General features: G+C 41.1%; 1 protein-coding gene across 2 annotated transcripts in view; it reads left to right on the top strand.

Annotated features, from left to right (window-relative positions):
• The window catches only part of RASA3 (RAS p21 protein activator 3), a 131,808-nt gene that overhangs the window by 70,342 nt on the left and 47,388 nt on the right, over positions 1-14,078 (top strand). For both annotated transcript variants that reach the window (XM_030466210.1, XM_030466200.1), the window contains exon 5: positions 5,601-5,677. In XM_030466210.1, the coding sequence (XP_030322070.1) occupies positions 5,601-5,677 (77 nt within the window). The remainder of the gene's footprint in view (positions 1-5,600; positions 5,678-14,078) is intronic.

The following is a 14,078-nucleotide window of genomic DNA, read 5'->3' on the forward strand; positions in this document are numbered from 1 at the left end:
ATTATGCTTGTAGTTCTTCCAGATACCTGTTAGTGTTACGAGACTATTAAGACTAGAACTTAATTATTTTTTAGTAGTAAAGATTACATTTAACAAGCATAGTGTATTTTTTCCTCTGAGTCCTTTAAAAACTTTGTTACTGATTCCCTTTTGAATAGTCTGTACTTCCCTAAAATAAAGTTAATCTACTGATGACTTCTTTAATCAAGAACTGAAGAATGGAAGCTGGCTGGCCCCATTAAATGGTGTTAGATGTGATTAGGAAGGATGTACGACCTGTGAACCTCCTCACCCATATCAGCCAGAGTTTCTGAAAAAGGAAGCATTCAGCAGTTAAGTTGGCATTCCTTCAGATAGTTCCTTGAAGAAGTCCTACCCTTCCAAATGTGAAGAGTATACTAATGAGTGTAGCTGCTTCTAGGAACATCCTGAAATATTTTTAATAGAAAAGTTTTTAGTAATTAATGCATTCTCCTTGAAAATTGTCAAACCTCCAGCCTCTTCTTTGGGTTTTTTTGCTCTGTGCTGAGAGGGAAAGAAGCCTTATGGCTGTGACACAGGACTCAATCTCTGGCTCTGCAACAGGAATTCTGTCTGAGCAGGATCAAGCCACAGTGTGGGGATAACAAAGTAGTAATTTCTTTATTATAAATTGTCACTAAATAAAGATATTGGTATCTCCCTGTACCTGTGGTATATTTAATGCAGGAGAGGTGATCAATTGGTCATCTGCTTGTTAGCTTAACTGTTGATTTTTTGCATACTGATTCATTGCATAGTTTTCTTTAAAAATGCATTATCTGTTACTTTTGTAAACCAACTAATGGTGTTGCTCATTAGTAGATTTCTTCAGATGCATTCTTTTGTTTTACCTAACAATATAGCTGATTTGGGAAAAAAGCATTTATATAGGAGTTACACTTCCTGTGAATTATGCCTGCAAGTATGTTAGAATAGCCTTATTTTAATGCATTTGTGTTTGAATTTTTAACTGGAAGTAAGGAGGTGTTCTGGGAGCAGTAACAGGGCTGTTGGTCCCAGTGATCCCATGACCTCTGTTTTGCTGCCTGAAGCTTTTAGTCAGTTTTTAAGCAGCTGACCAATTTCAGAGTCTTCAAGAGAAAAATGAGAGCTACAAGAAAAAACAGTTACTCTCAGTCCAAAGGAGGTGGAGCTGAATTTCTGTACTTACTGTAGCTGGGAAATGTGTGAAGTACTGCCAACTTACAAAAAATGTTTGCAGCTTAATTTCTAGAATAGGGAGCTTCCATTATAGTCTGTGCAAGATTGAGCAAATTGGTACTGTAAGTAGGTTTGCATTCAGGCTCACCTAAGTATATTGAAGCATTCTCTCTTTACTGAGGTCATTCTTGCCTTTGAGATAATCAGAAATATTTCATTTAAAACATTATCTTACCTTCTTGGTGTCTTTTCTGCAAAGGGGTGTTTTCTCTACGTTTCCTAAAGGCCTTTTCCTGTCTTTAAATTTCTTCAAACTTTGTATTAGTGTCGAATCTCTAGTAGAGGCAGGATAGCAGGACAGCAATGAAGATGGCAGTGTTATTTTTTTCAGCTTCATAATATAAACCTGTTCTCCAGAGACTAGTGGTGTTAAAACGTGACCAGTGGAAGAGAAAACAGTGATGAGTAAGGGAAAACATAGCAAAAATAAAGCCAGAAAACTATCCTGCTTGTCCAGAATTCTCAGCTGGTTGTATGCTTAGTCTTTGTTATGCATGGGTACGATGGGCACTGCGGTGGTACTGAATGTTAAAATAGGTAGTCTAGAAGTGACTTCTAAAGAAATCCCCTTATTCATGAGGACAGGCTTCAGTTTAGAAGAAAATTGCAGAGCTGGCATTTGCATATGCAACCTGTTGGGATTTTGCATTGTTGCTTTTTTTAATTGTTGCTTAAAATGACGTAAAAGACACCTATCAGGAGCTGTATTTCTAAATTCCCACACAAGTTGGTGTCCTTCCTTGTTCAAATTGGCAGTGAGCTATTGTGATGCCTCTGCAATACAGGCTTTTGAACAGCATGGAGAGGTCTTTTTTTTTCTTGTTTTCTGGATGAACAGCAGTGTTATCTGCCACATGTACCTGAAAGGCCTGTGTTCCAGCCTTCAGAGAGGAAAAACTACTACTAAATCAGAATACTGAACCTATGAGTAGGTGATAGAGGTTTGAGGACTGAAAGTTTACATTCAAGATAGTGCAGAAAGGTTGTACTAAGAATGGGGTATACAAGAAAAGGGAGAAAATTACTTTTACAGTAAGAATCAGAATGTCTCTTAGGCTTGTTCAGGAGCAAGTATCTTGGCACTGGCTTCAGTGTTTGTACAGCTAAGGTGAATGTAAGAAGACCAGGGAATGAGCTTGAACTGAACTTCTGTGTGTCCATGCTACTTTATCATTCCTGCATTCCCAGCTCTGCATACGACTACTTTTACCAGCTTCTGTGCAGACAGCTCTGCTGTAGAGGAAGTAGATCTTAACAGCATGGGTGCAACTTGAGGCCAGGGCTTGATCTTCACTTTCATCTGCACAGAACAGATCTTCTCACAGAGCATGAGGTTGCTGTAACCAGTCAGAAAAGACAGTGGAGTCTCTGGCAAGAGTCCTGGTCATGTGCAAAAAAGAGGAAGGTTGAAATCTGGAAGATCTTATAAAAGAGGTGGCAACAAGACTTTTTGTGTGAGCTGAGGTAGAGCTGAGTCAAAGATGACACTCATATTAATGAGATCTGACTAACTAGCAGGGCGAATTTTAGGATCCTTTGGTAAAAAGGGTGGAGGGGAAGTGGTTATGAAGGTGAATGACTGTTGCTGTCCTGATGACATTCAGTGCTGGCATGTCAGAATAGAATCATAGAATAATTTCCGTTTGAAAAGACTTTTAAGGTCATAGAGTCCAACTATCAGCCTGAAATTGCCAAGAATTTTTTCCTAATATCTAGCTTTAACCTCTCTTGGCACAACCTCAGACCATTTCCTGTCATACTATCTCTTGTTACTTGGGAGCAGAGACCAACCCCCACCTCACTACAGCCTCCTTTTCAGGTAGTTGAAGAGAGTGACAAGGTCTCCCCTCAGCCTCCTTTTCTCCAGACTAAACAACCCCAATTCCCTCAGCAGTTCCTCATATGAGTTACTCTCCAGAAATTCACCAGCTGTGTTGCCTTTCTTTGGACTTGATCCAGCACTTCAGTGTCCCTCTTGTAGTGGGGTGCCCAGAACTGGACACTGTACTTGAGGTGAGGCCTCACCAGTCCTGCTGACCACACTATTTCTGATATAAGCCAGGATGCTGTTGGCCTTCTTGGCCACCTGGGCACACTGCTGGCTCGTATTTAGCTGGCAGTCAACCAGCCCCCCACCCCCAGCTCCTTTTCCATTGGGCAGCTTTCCATCTGCTCTTCCCCAAGCCTGTAGCATTACATGGGGTTGTTGTGATTCAAGTGCAGGTCCTGACGCTTGGCCTTGTTAAATCTCATACAGTTGGCCTCAGCACATTGATATAGTCTGTCCAGATCCCTCTGCAGAACCTTCCCACCCTTGAGGAGATCAACACTCCCACCCGGCTTAATGTCATCTGCAAATTTACTAAGGGTGTACTCGATCCCTTCATCCAGATCACTGATAAAGACATGAAAGTGAACTGGCCCCGCTACCGAGCTCTAGGTAACACCACTTGTGACTGCCTGCTGTCCTGGTTGGGGCCAGGATAAAGGTGATTTTCTGTCTTGTACTTTTGCTTTTAGCCAAGTCTCTTGTAAGTAGTTGCACTTGCTGAAATTAACAGCAAGTTTCTCAAACAGTGTCTGCTTCTAGGATTGATAACACTTGATGTTTATAGTTACTGCTAGAGACTGGTGTGCAGAGCCAAGGACACTGCTCAGCTCTGAGGAAAACATTTTACTGTCCAGGAGGATAAAGAGGTCCCACCTGAGCCCTCCTTTGGGGAGGAACAGACAAGATAGATGCCAGAATTGACCAGAGTATTCCATCCCATATACGTCACACTCAGTATAAATTTGAGGCATCACGAGGGCCGAGCCAGATCTTTTCCGGATTTCCAGATTTCCAGACTTCTGGATTTCCTGATTTCCCTTCTTCCCTTCCTTCACCCGGCATCCTGGAAGGATCCCGTCCGTTCGTCTGCCTGTGGTCCTGATCCGTGCCAGCCCATATCTGTGTGTTCCTGCCTCCGGTTCCCGACTGCTGCCGACTCCAGGAGTCCAGTCTGGACTTTCCCAGGGCTGCCCTGCAGCCTCGGTGGTGACGTGAGAGTTATTGGGGGAAAGGAGGGAGGAACGTGGTTTCCATTTTCCTGTATATTTGTATATATTTAGTAATATTTCCTATTTATCATTACTGTTCATTAAAGCTGTGTAGTTTAGTTTCCAACCCATAAGTCTCTCTCCCTTATTCTCTCTCCTTTCTTTATCAAGGAGGAGAGAGACATTAATAGAGAGCGTCTGTTATTCGGTTTAATTGCCGGGCCAGTGTTAAACCGTGACAGCTGCCAACTGGATTTAACCCCATTCACTCAACTCTCTGGGCCTGGCCATCCAGCCAGTTTTTTACTTATGAAGAGTACACCTGTCTGAGTCATAAAAGCAGCCAGTTTCTCCAGGAGAGTGTTGGGGGAAGCTACGTCAAAAGCTGTACTAAAGTCTAGGTGGACAACATACACAGCCTTTCTCCATCCACTTAATTAAGTCTTGTCATAGGAGATCAGGTTACTCAAGCAGGACCTGCTTTACATAAACCCATGCTGGCTGAGTTTCATTTCACTGGATGTCCTGTGTGTACTCATGGTGATCTGCTCCGTGACCTTCCCTGGCACTGAGGTCAGGCTGACAGGCCTGTGGTCCCTCAGATCCTCCTTCCAGCCCTCCTTGTAGATGGGAATAGGTCAATAATAAAATGTATTTTACGTTGGGCATATATACATTTTAAGAGTGGCTCTAAATTTTTGACAGAAAGAATGGATGCTCAGGTTTTTAGACAAGAGGAATGCAGTTTTGTATTCATGATTGCCTTTATTTACTTAGCATATTTGAGTATAACATTGTGGCACAAGTCATAACTAAATTAATGTGATAGTAAGGAGTTGAAGACTGTAATACATGCTATGAATGCTAGCAACATGGTTGTATTTTTATTTTTAGTTACCCAATATAGTTTTAGTGATATTTGTTCTGACAGTTTATACCATTTTATAATTTTTATTTTTCCAGTATTTTTCTAGGTGTTAATTTTTACCACACTGCTGTGATATCTTCTCGATTACTGTTGTGTTGCAGATCTTAGTTTAATATTAAACATGTTAAATATAGATAAAGCTCCAACACAAGATTTCTGAGTCAGAATGCAAATACTCCATATCCCTCAACCATTATGCATTGAAATTATATATCTGTACTGATACAGATTCTGTGGCAGGTGAAATACCTTTGCTACATGGCTGTTACTTAATCTTTAAGCTTTTCCTGGAACTATTTCCATTCATTCCCTTGCTTTGTTCTAAGTTGGAGTGGTGTGCCTGGCTATGCATACAACTAATCTTTCGTACTGTCTATTTGGTGTGTTTCAGGGGAAGGTCCACCTGGAGCTGAGACTGAGTGAAGTCATAACAGACACTGGTGTGGTCTGCCATAAGCTTGCAACACGGTAGGATTGGAAATGTAAATGCAGAGTTACCAGAAACACACTAATTACATATGGTGTGCAATGTTTCATTTGAAAACTGTTGGAGGAATCAAAACATTGATTGCACATTGAATGTTATTAAGTTATATCCTTATGAATTTATAAAATGTGAGATTTTTTTCATATTCTTTTCTTCTCTCCACATAATCTACATAATTTTCTTCCTAATAGTCTTAAATGTTAATAAAGCACTTATCCAATTTAGTCATGGCATAGGCTGAGAAGACATCAAAGCATAATATTAATGTCCTGATTTGCATTAAGGACCTTACCAGCTAAGCAAATTTGTAGCACAACTTGTGTGGTTGAGTATTTCAGAGCTGACTTAGCACAGAAAGTTTGCCATCAGTTATTAAAGCAGCCTTTTAAAGTCTCAGAATCACCCATCCAATCTTATTCAAATGCAAGGAAACCTAGAAGCTGCAAGATTCAGATAAGAGTCAAGATTTTGTATTCCTCTGAGGAGGAGTCTGGAAGGCTGTTTGCTCTCTGACCACACCAAAGCTTTTCAGGTGACTCCTTCAGGAGCAGTGGCAGAGCTGGTTGGCTTCTGTCAGGAACTGGCTTTGTATCTCCTGTCTGGTGTAAGAGTTGTCAAAATCTGTGTTGGCATCATACACTTCAAATAGGTAGAAAATTGCATCAATAGAAAAAATGTGCTTCAGGGAAAGTTCTGACCAGCCCTGTTTTCATACCAGTATTTAACATGATTTTGTTACTGACCATCCAGGCCCTGCCAGAGCTCTGTGAGTTCGTGTGTTTGAAATCTTTCTTTCCCCAGTCTGCTAGCATGAGAATAACAGGGATAATCTGGTGCAAGTGGCTGTGTAGGCTCTGAGCTCCTGTGAACTTGTTAACCAGAGTGCAGTGCCACCGGAATGCAGCTGTACTCCTTTCAGGACAAAAGTTGCCATGTCAGTGTAGCCATGCACCCTCTGGAGGACCCAGCTTTCATCCAACAACTACCAGTGAACTCTCATTGTGTCGTCGTGAACTTTCCATTGTGCCCCTGGAATATGACTGAGTGCTGATGATCACATTCATTCTGAGAAACCAGGGGTCAAACCTGGATCTACCAAGTCCTAGGCTGGCATCTTATGTTGCAGTGTTATTTGTATAGCTGTAGGTCCTAGGGCTTTACAGGAGACGGGAAAGCAGAAGGTGGGAAAAGGCAGTTTCTTGTCTTTCTGCGCCCCTGTATCTCTGGTGTGTGAGAGGGTACATGTGTGTGGGACACAGGACAGTGGACTTACCACTAAGGTTGGACTGTCCTCAGCATAAGCCTGGAGAGGATACTATGCTTAGAGAGGGAAAAGGATGACAGCTGCCCTAAGTACCAGTTTATTTTTTTCATTGCTTAGTCTTTTCGGGAAGTGTGTGGTTGCACACCTTTGGTGTGATACAGCCACAAAGGCCTCTGTCCATATCCTTTGAACCCTAGTTGTGAGTTATATCTGGGACTCTGCAAACGTGGTTTAACTGGAACATCCTTCCACTCTTAGCATGGTCTATTTTGAATAGTTAGGTGCTATACTGAAGGACCTTCAGAGTGTTTGCCTTGCTTGGTTTTGCTCTGAGAGAAGAGGTTTTGTCCTCAGTTGAGTAAGACTGGTAACATTACAGTACCCATGGATTTTAAACTGAAATGCCTGAGATAATAGAAATGGGTTTCTGAAAGGGTCCTTCTTACCACATAACACATGCAGTTTCTTTCTTTGTGAAAAGCAACCAGACAGTGACAACTTCAACAATATGGCAGCATGCAGCATGTTTTTCTACCTTCCTACTCATTTGACCAGGCAGGTCAATCTTTGTTGAAATTTTTATTGAAATGTTTGTCCTTATGGACTTGATTTGAAGTCTTCACTTTCTACAATGCAGACAAAATACTTAAATTGGCTTGCAAAGCACTCTGTCACTGTGAGTGTCACTAGGTATTGTTCAGTAAATACAATGTATTGGCTGAAATGCATAGAAAAATCATGAGGTTTTAACCACAGTTTATCTTGATTTAAATCCATCCCTTGGCTCTTAGAAACAAAGCTTGAAAGTCAGAGCCCTTGGAAGCTTTTGTCTGTTGAAGCTATCTTTCCTGTTGTTGTCTTCTCTTCTGTAGCTGACCTAGGCACTGTGGCTGTGGCTTTTTATCTAAGTGCTAAGTGAGAGTAGACCTTAGCACCTTAGATAAGGAAATTAGGAAATAAAATTTCCTAGGAAATTAGGAAATAAAATTTCTAGAATATATACAATTCGTTTGGTGCAGGCTTTCAGAGCAATGTGTCTTAGGAGTGAGAAAGAAAAAGGTAATGATGAAGGAAAAGAGGGGAATAATTATATCAGCAAGGGGGAAAAAAGTGCTTCAATTTCTTCATGCCACACTGATTGCTTTCTGAAGGTATATTAGCAGCTGTAGCTGCTACACACATTTTTCTGTGTGATCTGAAATCTCATTTAGTTTTCTTCATACATTATTTGGTGCTAGTGCTTAGTCCCTTAAGAAACGAGTGCTATAGTGAAACAACATTCAACTAATGTCTGTATAAATGGAATTTGACAGTTGGAAAAACAGCAAAGGTATGGGAGGTGGAACCTTTGTTATAAGGTAGTTCAGGAGTGTAAGCAGAGACTGGATGTATTAGAGGAGTGCAACTTCTGACTGAGTTTTGTGAAATATTGATTTTCTTCTGGACAGCTCATTAATTTGTTGCAGTGAAAGACAAGGCTATAAAACCATGAGCAAGAGCTTAGAATAATTTCATCTTAGATTCATCAGAACAGTTTTTCATGCTTGTTGTTGGAATTTCCCTTACACTTTGAGTTTGAAAATTATCTGGGGGTTTTTTGTTGTTGTTGTTTTGTTTTGTTTTTTAATGGAGCTTTTATCTGCAAAGATAAACACTACCCTGTGAATGGCTTTGTAGGTAGAACTTGCTGAACAGTTCAGTTCATGTCTGCAAGCACAACAAAAATTGCTTCTGGTGGGCAGCTGTTTAAAAATACCAAAGGAGTGCATGCTTTTTTAAGCCCCAGAATAGTGCTTGTTTTCAAAGACATATGCAGGCTGAATGAAGGTTGGGCTTAGTTAGGAAATTTTTTCACCTATCTAGAAAATAAAGATCAGTTTTCTTACCAGCTTATCCATAAGTCTTCAGCAGCATGCCCTCTGAGCCTGTTCCTATTGCTGCCACCTCTGCATTCCAGAAAGCCTCGAAAGCAGCTGGGTCATTGCTGAGCCAGCCTGCAGTCCCATGGAGCACAGAGTCAGCTGGATGGGTGGATGGGAAAATTCATCTGAATGTAAGAGGAAATTAAAGTTAAGTGCTGAGCTCCTAAGTAGACGATTATTTTGAAATGCAGAAACATATGAACTTCCTTAGCTTCTGCATAGGAAGGGAAAAAAAAAATCAGTTTAAAGACTGTTACCTAATAGCTTCTCCTTAGGAAACATTCAGTACTTTCATACCACTAAGCTGTTGTGCTTCAACAGAGACCCTGGTCTCTGCCAGCTGCTACAGCACAATCTCTTGGACTGAATCTCTGCAAAAGAGATAATAAGGAGAAACACGAGTGGATTTAAAAATTAGATTGACAGTACAGATGCAGGCACCAAATTCTGACTTGTGTCCCCTGATAGCTCCTGCTGTCATCCTCTAAGAATCCCAACTCTTGCTTTTGGATGCTCCTTCTGGGAACAGTTTGCTTCTTGTGGGCTCCTTCTGTGGAACTCCTGCAAAATGTGATGGTCCTAGTGACTGGTTTGGATGTCTCCACCTGGGTCAGAGGATTCAGGATGCAGACGACATAGTGAGTAGTCTTGAGTCCTAGGAAAAAGTAAGTCTTAGTAAATAGGCTCTGGCTTCTCCCTCCCCTCTCCTTCACTCACAAAAGATCTCATGTTGTCTCCCTCTACACTCCTCACAGCCTTCCTGGCCTTCTGCACAGCTGCTGCCAACATCTGGCCTCACCTTCCACTGGCTGTAAAGCAAAGGCCATCTCTTGTTAGACACTTGCCAGAAATCTGTCTCTGGTTTTATGAAGATTTTAAGGTACTAAGACCATGGAAATAAGCAGCCAAGACTTTTCCATGCTTCCTGCTGCTCGTGTCCATACTCACCCCTTCGTGTTGACACATGGCTCCTAGCAGCTGCTTGAGCAAGGATGTATTTTGTCCCCTTATGCTTTTTTAAAGCTGAATCAGGCGTTAATGCTGTGCATCTTACTAGAAATCTCACTGTTCTTTTTCTCTGAAGAAGAGGAAGGAAAATGAGCATCAAGGGCCAGGGGAGGATGCTCCTTCTACAGGCATGCCAGGTTGGAGTGTTTGAACTGAGTCATGTTGTGTACCCATATTCCATGAACACATCTGAAAAGCAGTGGCGCGTGCTTCTCCCTCATTTTTTTTCTGAGCCACCGCATTCCTTATACAAATAACCTTCCTGCCTCATAACAGTAGTAGTCAGAGAGGAGCCCTAGACCTTTTGTAAGCCTTTCCCTACCATTGTTAGAACAGGTTCTGCACAGCACATTTGTGTTTAGCACAGAAAGGTGGTTCCTCAAATGCTTATAGGCCTCTGGGCTTGTCCAGACAACTTATTCTCACCTCAGAGAGCAACACAGGCTAGCATCAGCAGATGCATGCATTTGTATTTAATGAAGAGGGGCTCCTGCAGATAGCTCTGTAGAAATCTGTAGGCTTTGCTGTGGTTAAGCTACCAGAGGCAACATTTAGAAGCAGTGTTCTGTATTTAGCAAGATGACATCTGACTTCCAGCATGCCTGAAGGAAAAGGCCACTGAACTCCTGTTGAAAGTCAGTATGAGCTGGGAGCCTGGCTCCCTGATCTTCCTTTGAGAATTCCAGCATGTGTATGTAATTAGTCACATTTAAATGTCTGTATTTATTAAGTGTCCCCAGCTGCTCCTTCAAGTGTTGTCTTATGTCTTGTCTCTTAGTTTAAAAAAAAAAACCTTGGAAACATCTGCTTTGGAGAGCTTCCACCCCCCACTTCTTTTGTTCTCCCCACCCGACCCATAAATCTATATAGCTAAATAATATCATATGTGGTATAGTAGCCACTGCTGTCTTTCATATGTAGTAACACAGTTTTCCAGACAATTCATGAGTCTACAAATACATAGCCATGCTGAAATTTTATGTGATAAATGTAGCATTTGTAGCCCTGGTGTGGAAGATGTGGCTGCTCTGTGTTAATTTATGAATTAAACTTAAATGCTGTGCAAGTCTCTTGAGAGCTCTACCAGACGTATTCTGACCATGTGGAACAAAGTTAAATGGGCTGTTTGCAAGAGCAAGCAGGAAAGGAAACAATAAGTAGATATGACATCCCTAAGATAAACACTTCAGGGGCCATTAAGAGAACAGTGACTGAGCTGTGGGCATTTAAAAGCTTTCAAAGCCCTTCAGAAGAGGGAGGTAAGGAGAAAGGTGTTAATTCTCAAGTGTCTCTGCCTAGGGCTGGGAGTGCTGGGACTGGGCAGTGGCTCCCCAGCATTCTCTGCCATGTCAGTAGAGAAAGAAGCATGCAGTGGGCAGCATTTGACCTTCCTCTCTGGTTGCTCCCATTATAGATTTGAATTTTCTTGTCCATGAGCATTGTTGGAAAGTGGCACAGGCAGCACATTGCTTTTAGGTTGGCAGCCATTGCCCTGGATCAGTGTGACAGTAAGTGACTCTGAAATTCTCTTATGCAATGCAATGTTTCTCAGGTTAAGGTAAACATGCTCCATTTTGAAAATTTTAGAGGGTTGTATGTTTGCTAGTCACAGCTCTACAAGGGCAGAGCCACGTATATCAAGTCTAGTCAAAAGGACTGAGATAATGCCCATTCTTGCTTGTGGATCAGCAGTCTGCATCTTAATATAAGAGAGAGGAAAACATGATTCCATCCTGACTGATGAAGGTTTGCTATTGTCACCTGTGATTGCGTTTGGAGACACCTTTAAAACTACAGGAACACACATAGTCCTTCAATCATGGAATGTATTTAAATCCTTTTGTGTAAAATTAAAACATACAGACATCATCTTTTGACATCATCTGATAATTTTCCTTTTCTAACTATCTTTTCTTGTTTATGTTGGAGCTAATTCGCTTTACTGTAGATAACTATCTTCCTCAGATCCCAGGAATAGGTAAAGAAACTGTCTAAAATGTTGCCTTAAAGAGAGATCTTGGGAATGTTGCGTCTATGATGCTGAAGAACAGTTTTTGTCTGCTTTTTGCCATAGCTCTCTGATGCTGGTAAGAGTGGAAGGCAGGCGTGCAGAAAAGCTAGCCAGTAAGGTTTCAGGTAATACTTTTTTTTTTGCTGTTCCTAGCTGTATATTTTTTCTGAATGCTGTTTTAATGCAGAGAACATGGGCACCCATTAGCTTGATGCAGTTTCTTCAATCTCGAGTATTTCAGTTTTCTTTAGCATATGCTGGTGGTGTTAGTGTGGACTCTGGTTACTTGTCAGTGGTATAAAGCAGGCTTTGCCCCTCTCCTGAGGGTGGTGTGCCATATGATATTTATTTTCCAAATTAGAGGTGATGTTCTGCAAAAAAGTCATCAGGAACTGGGAAGCTGTTCCTCCTGAAGGCAGTGTGCTGATGACACTGTTATTATTATGTGAGGCACCAGTACTGGGTCCCAGGCTCTTTAAGGTATCTTTGCTGGGTGTAAGGGTACAGGTCCTGTTGAGTCTGAGGCCAGAGGTGACCATGGTTGTTCTTCCTGTGATGTTTCAGCTGTCAGAACTCTTTGCCAACATTCAAAGTGGGTCCCTGAGCCCCCCTGCTTCTTGGGCTTGCTGCCTCCAGGTTTAGAGGAAAAAAATGCTTACGTGTTGCTTTTGAGAAGTTTCTACTCCATTGCAATAAGAAATAAAATGTACAGCCAGCTTTGAGGTTGCCTCAGGATCCAGTGAAGCTCATTTTCCTGCCTGAAATACGAGCTGAATCAGTTGAGTTGGGGAAGCTATTGCTGACTACAAGCAGGCCAGTTTAATGTATTCATCAATCAGGTCATGTCATAGTATTTTGAGAAATTTCAAGTTGTGTTTGCTGCTGGTGGGAAATGCTAATGAGGGTACAAAATGATTTCAAGGCTTCATTTTCAATAAACTCCTACATCCATTAAAACGTGTCACAGTGTCATTTTTCTAGAGAGCATGCCATGCATCAAGCTGTGCCTTTTCCTGCAGGATTACATCCTGGTCATGCTTTTAATCTTTTATATATTTCATAAACTGGTTGGGGAAAGTTGCTCAGATATTAAATTGCATAGTATCTGGTGTTTATATTATGTTCTGCTGTAATACTGTGGGTTTTGGGGAGCAGGGAAAAGGAATGGATAGGTATTTCTGTCCAAGGCTTTAGCATGGTACATTTTTTTTCCTTCCAAGTTCTGGTAACATTGAGGTTACACTGCCTGCCATCTAAGTAGATCTCTCCCATTTGCTTCTTCATTCCCACCAAAACTTCTCTTGACTTTCCTGTAGTCTAAATTAAGTTTATATTGCTCACTCTCTGTTAAAACTCTCCATGTCTGTAAATACTGTCTGCTGCTGCCAGGTGTCCCACAGAAAAAAGTCATAATTTTACCTTCTTTTGTTTTGTATTTAGTGTTTCTTCACTGCTTCTCCTCTGTTCATGTAATTCTTGGTTTACTCAAACCACAAACAAGTATCTCTGTATCTGGAATACTAATAAATAGTACTTTGATTCAGCCCTTTGGCAGTAGTCCACCTCCATCAGAATGTGTTTTAAAAGTGCTTGCCATTTTGAGATTGAATTGTCATCACACAATTCTGGAATATGTATAAAACTAGGTTTGTAATTCAAAGCTGGAATGTAACTCTTCTAAGTCTATTTCACCAGTAGGTGCCACTGGTTAAAGAACAGGAGGTTACTTCATTTTACACTCAGTAAACATAGTCTGGGATTATAAACTCCAAATTATTCAAGCATAAATCTTGATGAATGATTTTTAACTTCTAAATGTGCTTGAGGTCACAGTGTTAGGGGTGGCTTTGTGGCATTAGAGAGTATTCCTCTAATATCCAGATTTGTAAGAGATGCATGGATTTTGAGAACTTTGAATTGTTAATACCTTATATATGCTGAAGGTACCCTAAACCTCTGCAGTTTTTGCTTCACTTATCACTTTAATCATTCAATTTATCACTTTAATCATCTAGTCTAATTCATCTATGTTTGAGGGAGGGCTCAAGGAAAAATTAACTGTCTTGCAACAATGACCTGTACCAAAAGGCTCTTTGAAGTACACACTATTTAGCATATACAAAGGTAAATTTATGTTCTGTTTCAGACTCAACGAGTGTTGGAATTCCTACAGCTTT

This window comes from Calypte anna, chromosome 1 (assembly GCF_003957555.1).
Source record: "Calypte anna isolate BGI_N300 chromosome 1, bCalAnn1_v1.p, whole genome shotgun sequence".
NCBI classification, from domain to species: domain Eukaryota; kingdom Metazoa; phylum Chordata; class Aves; order Apodiformes; family Trochilidae; genus Calypte; species Calypte anna.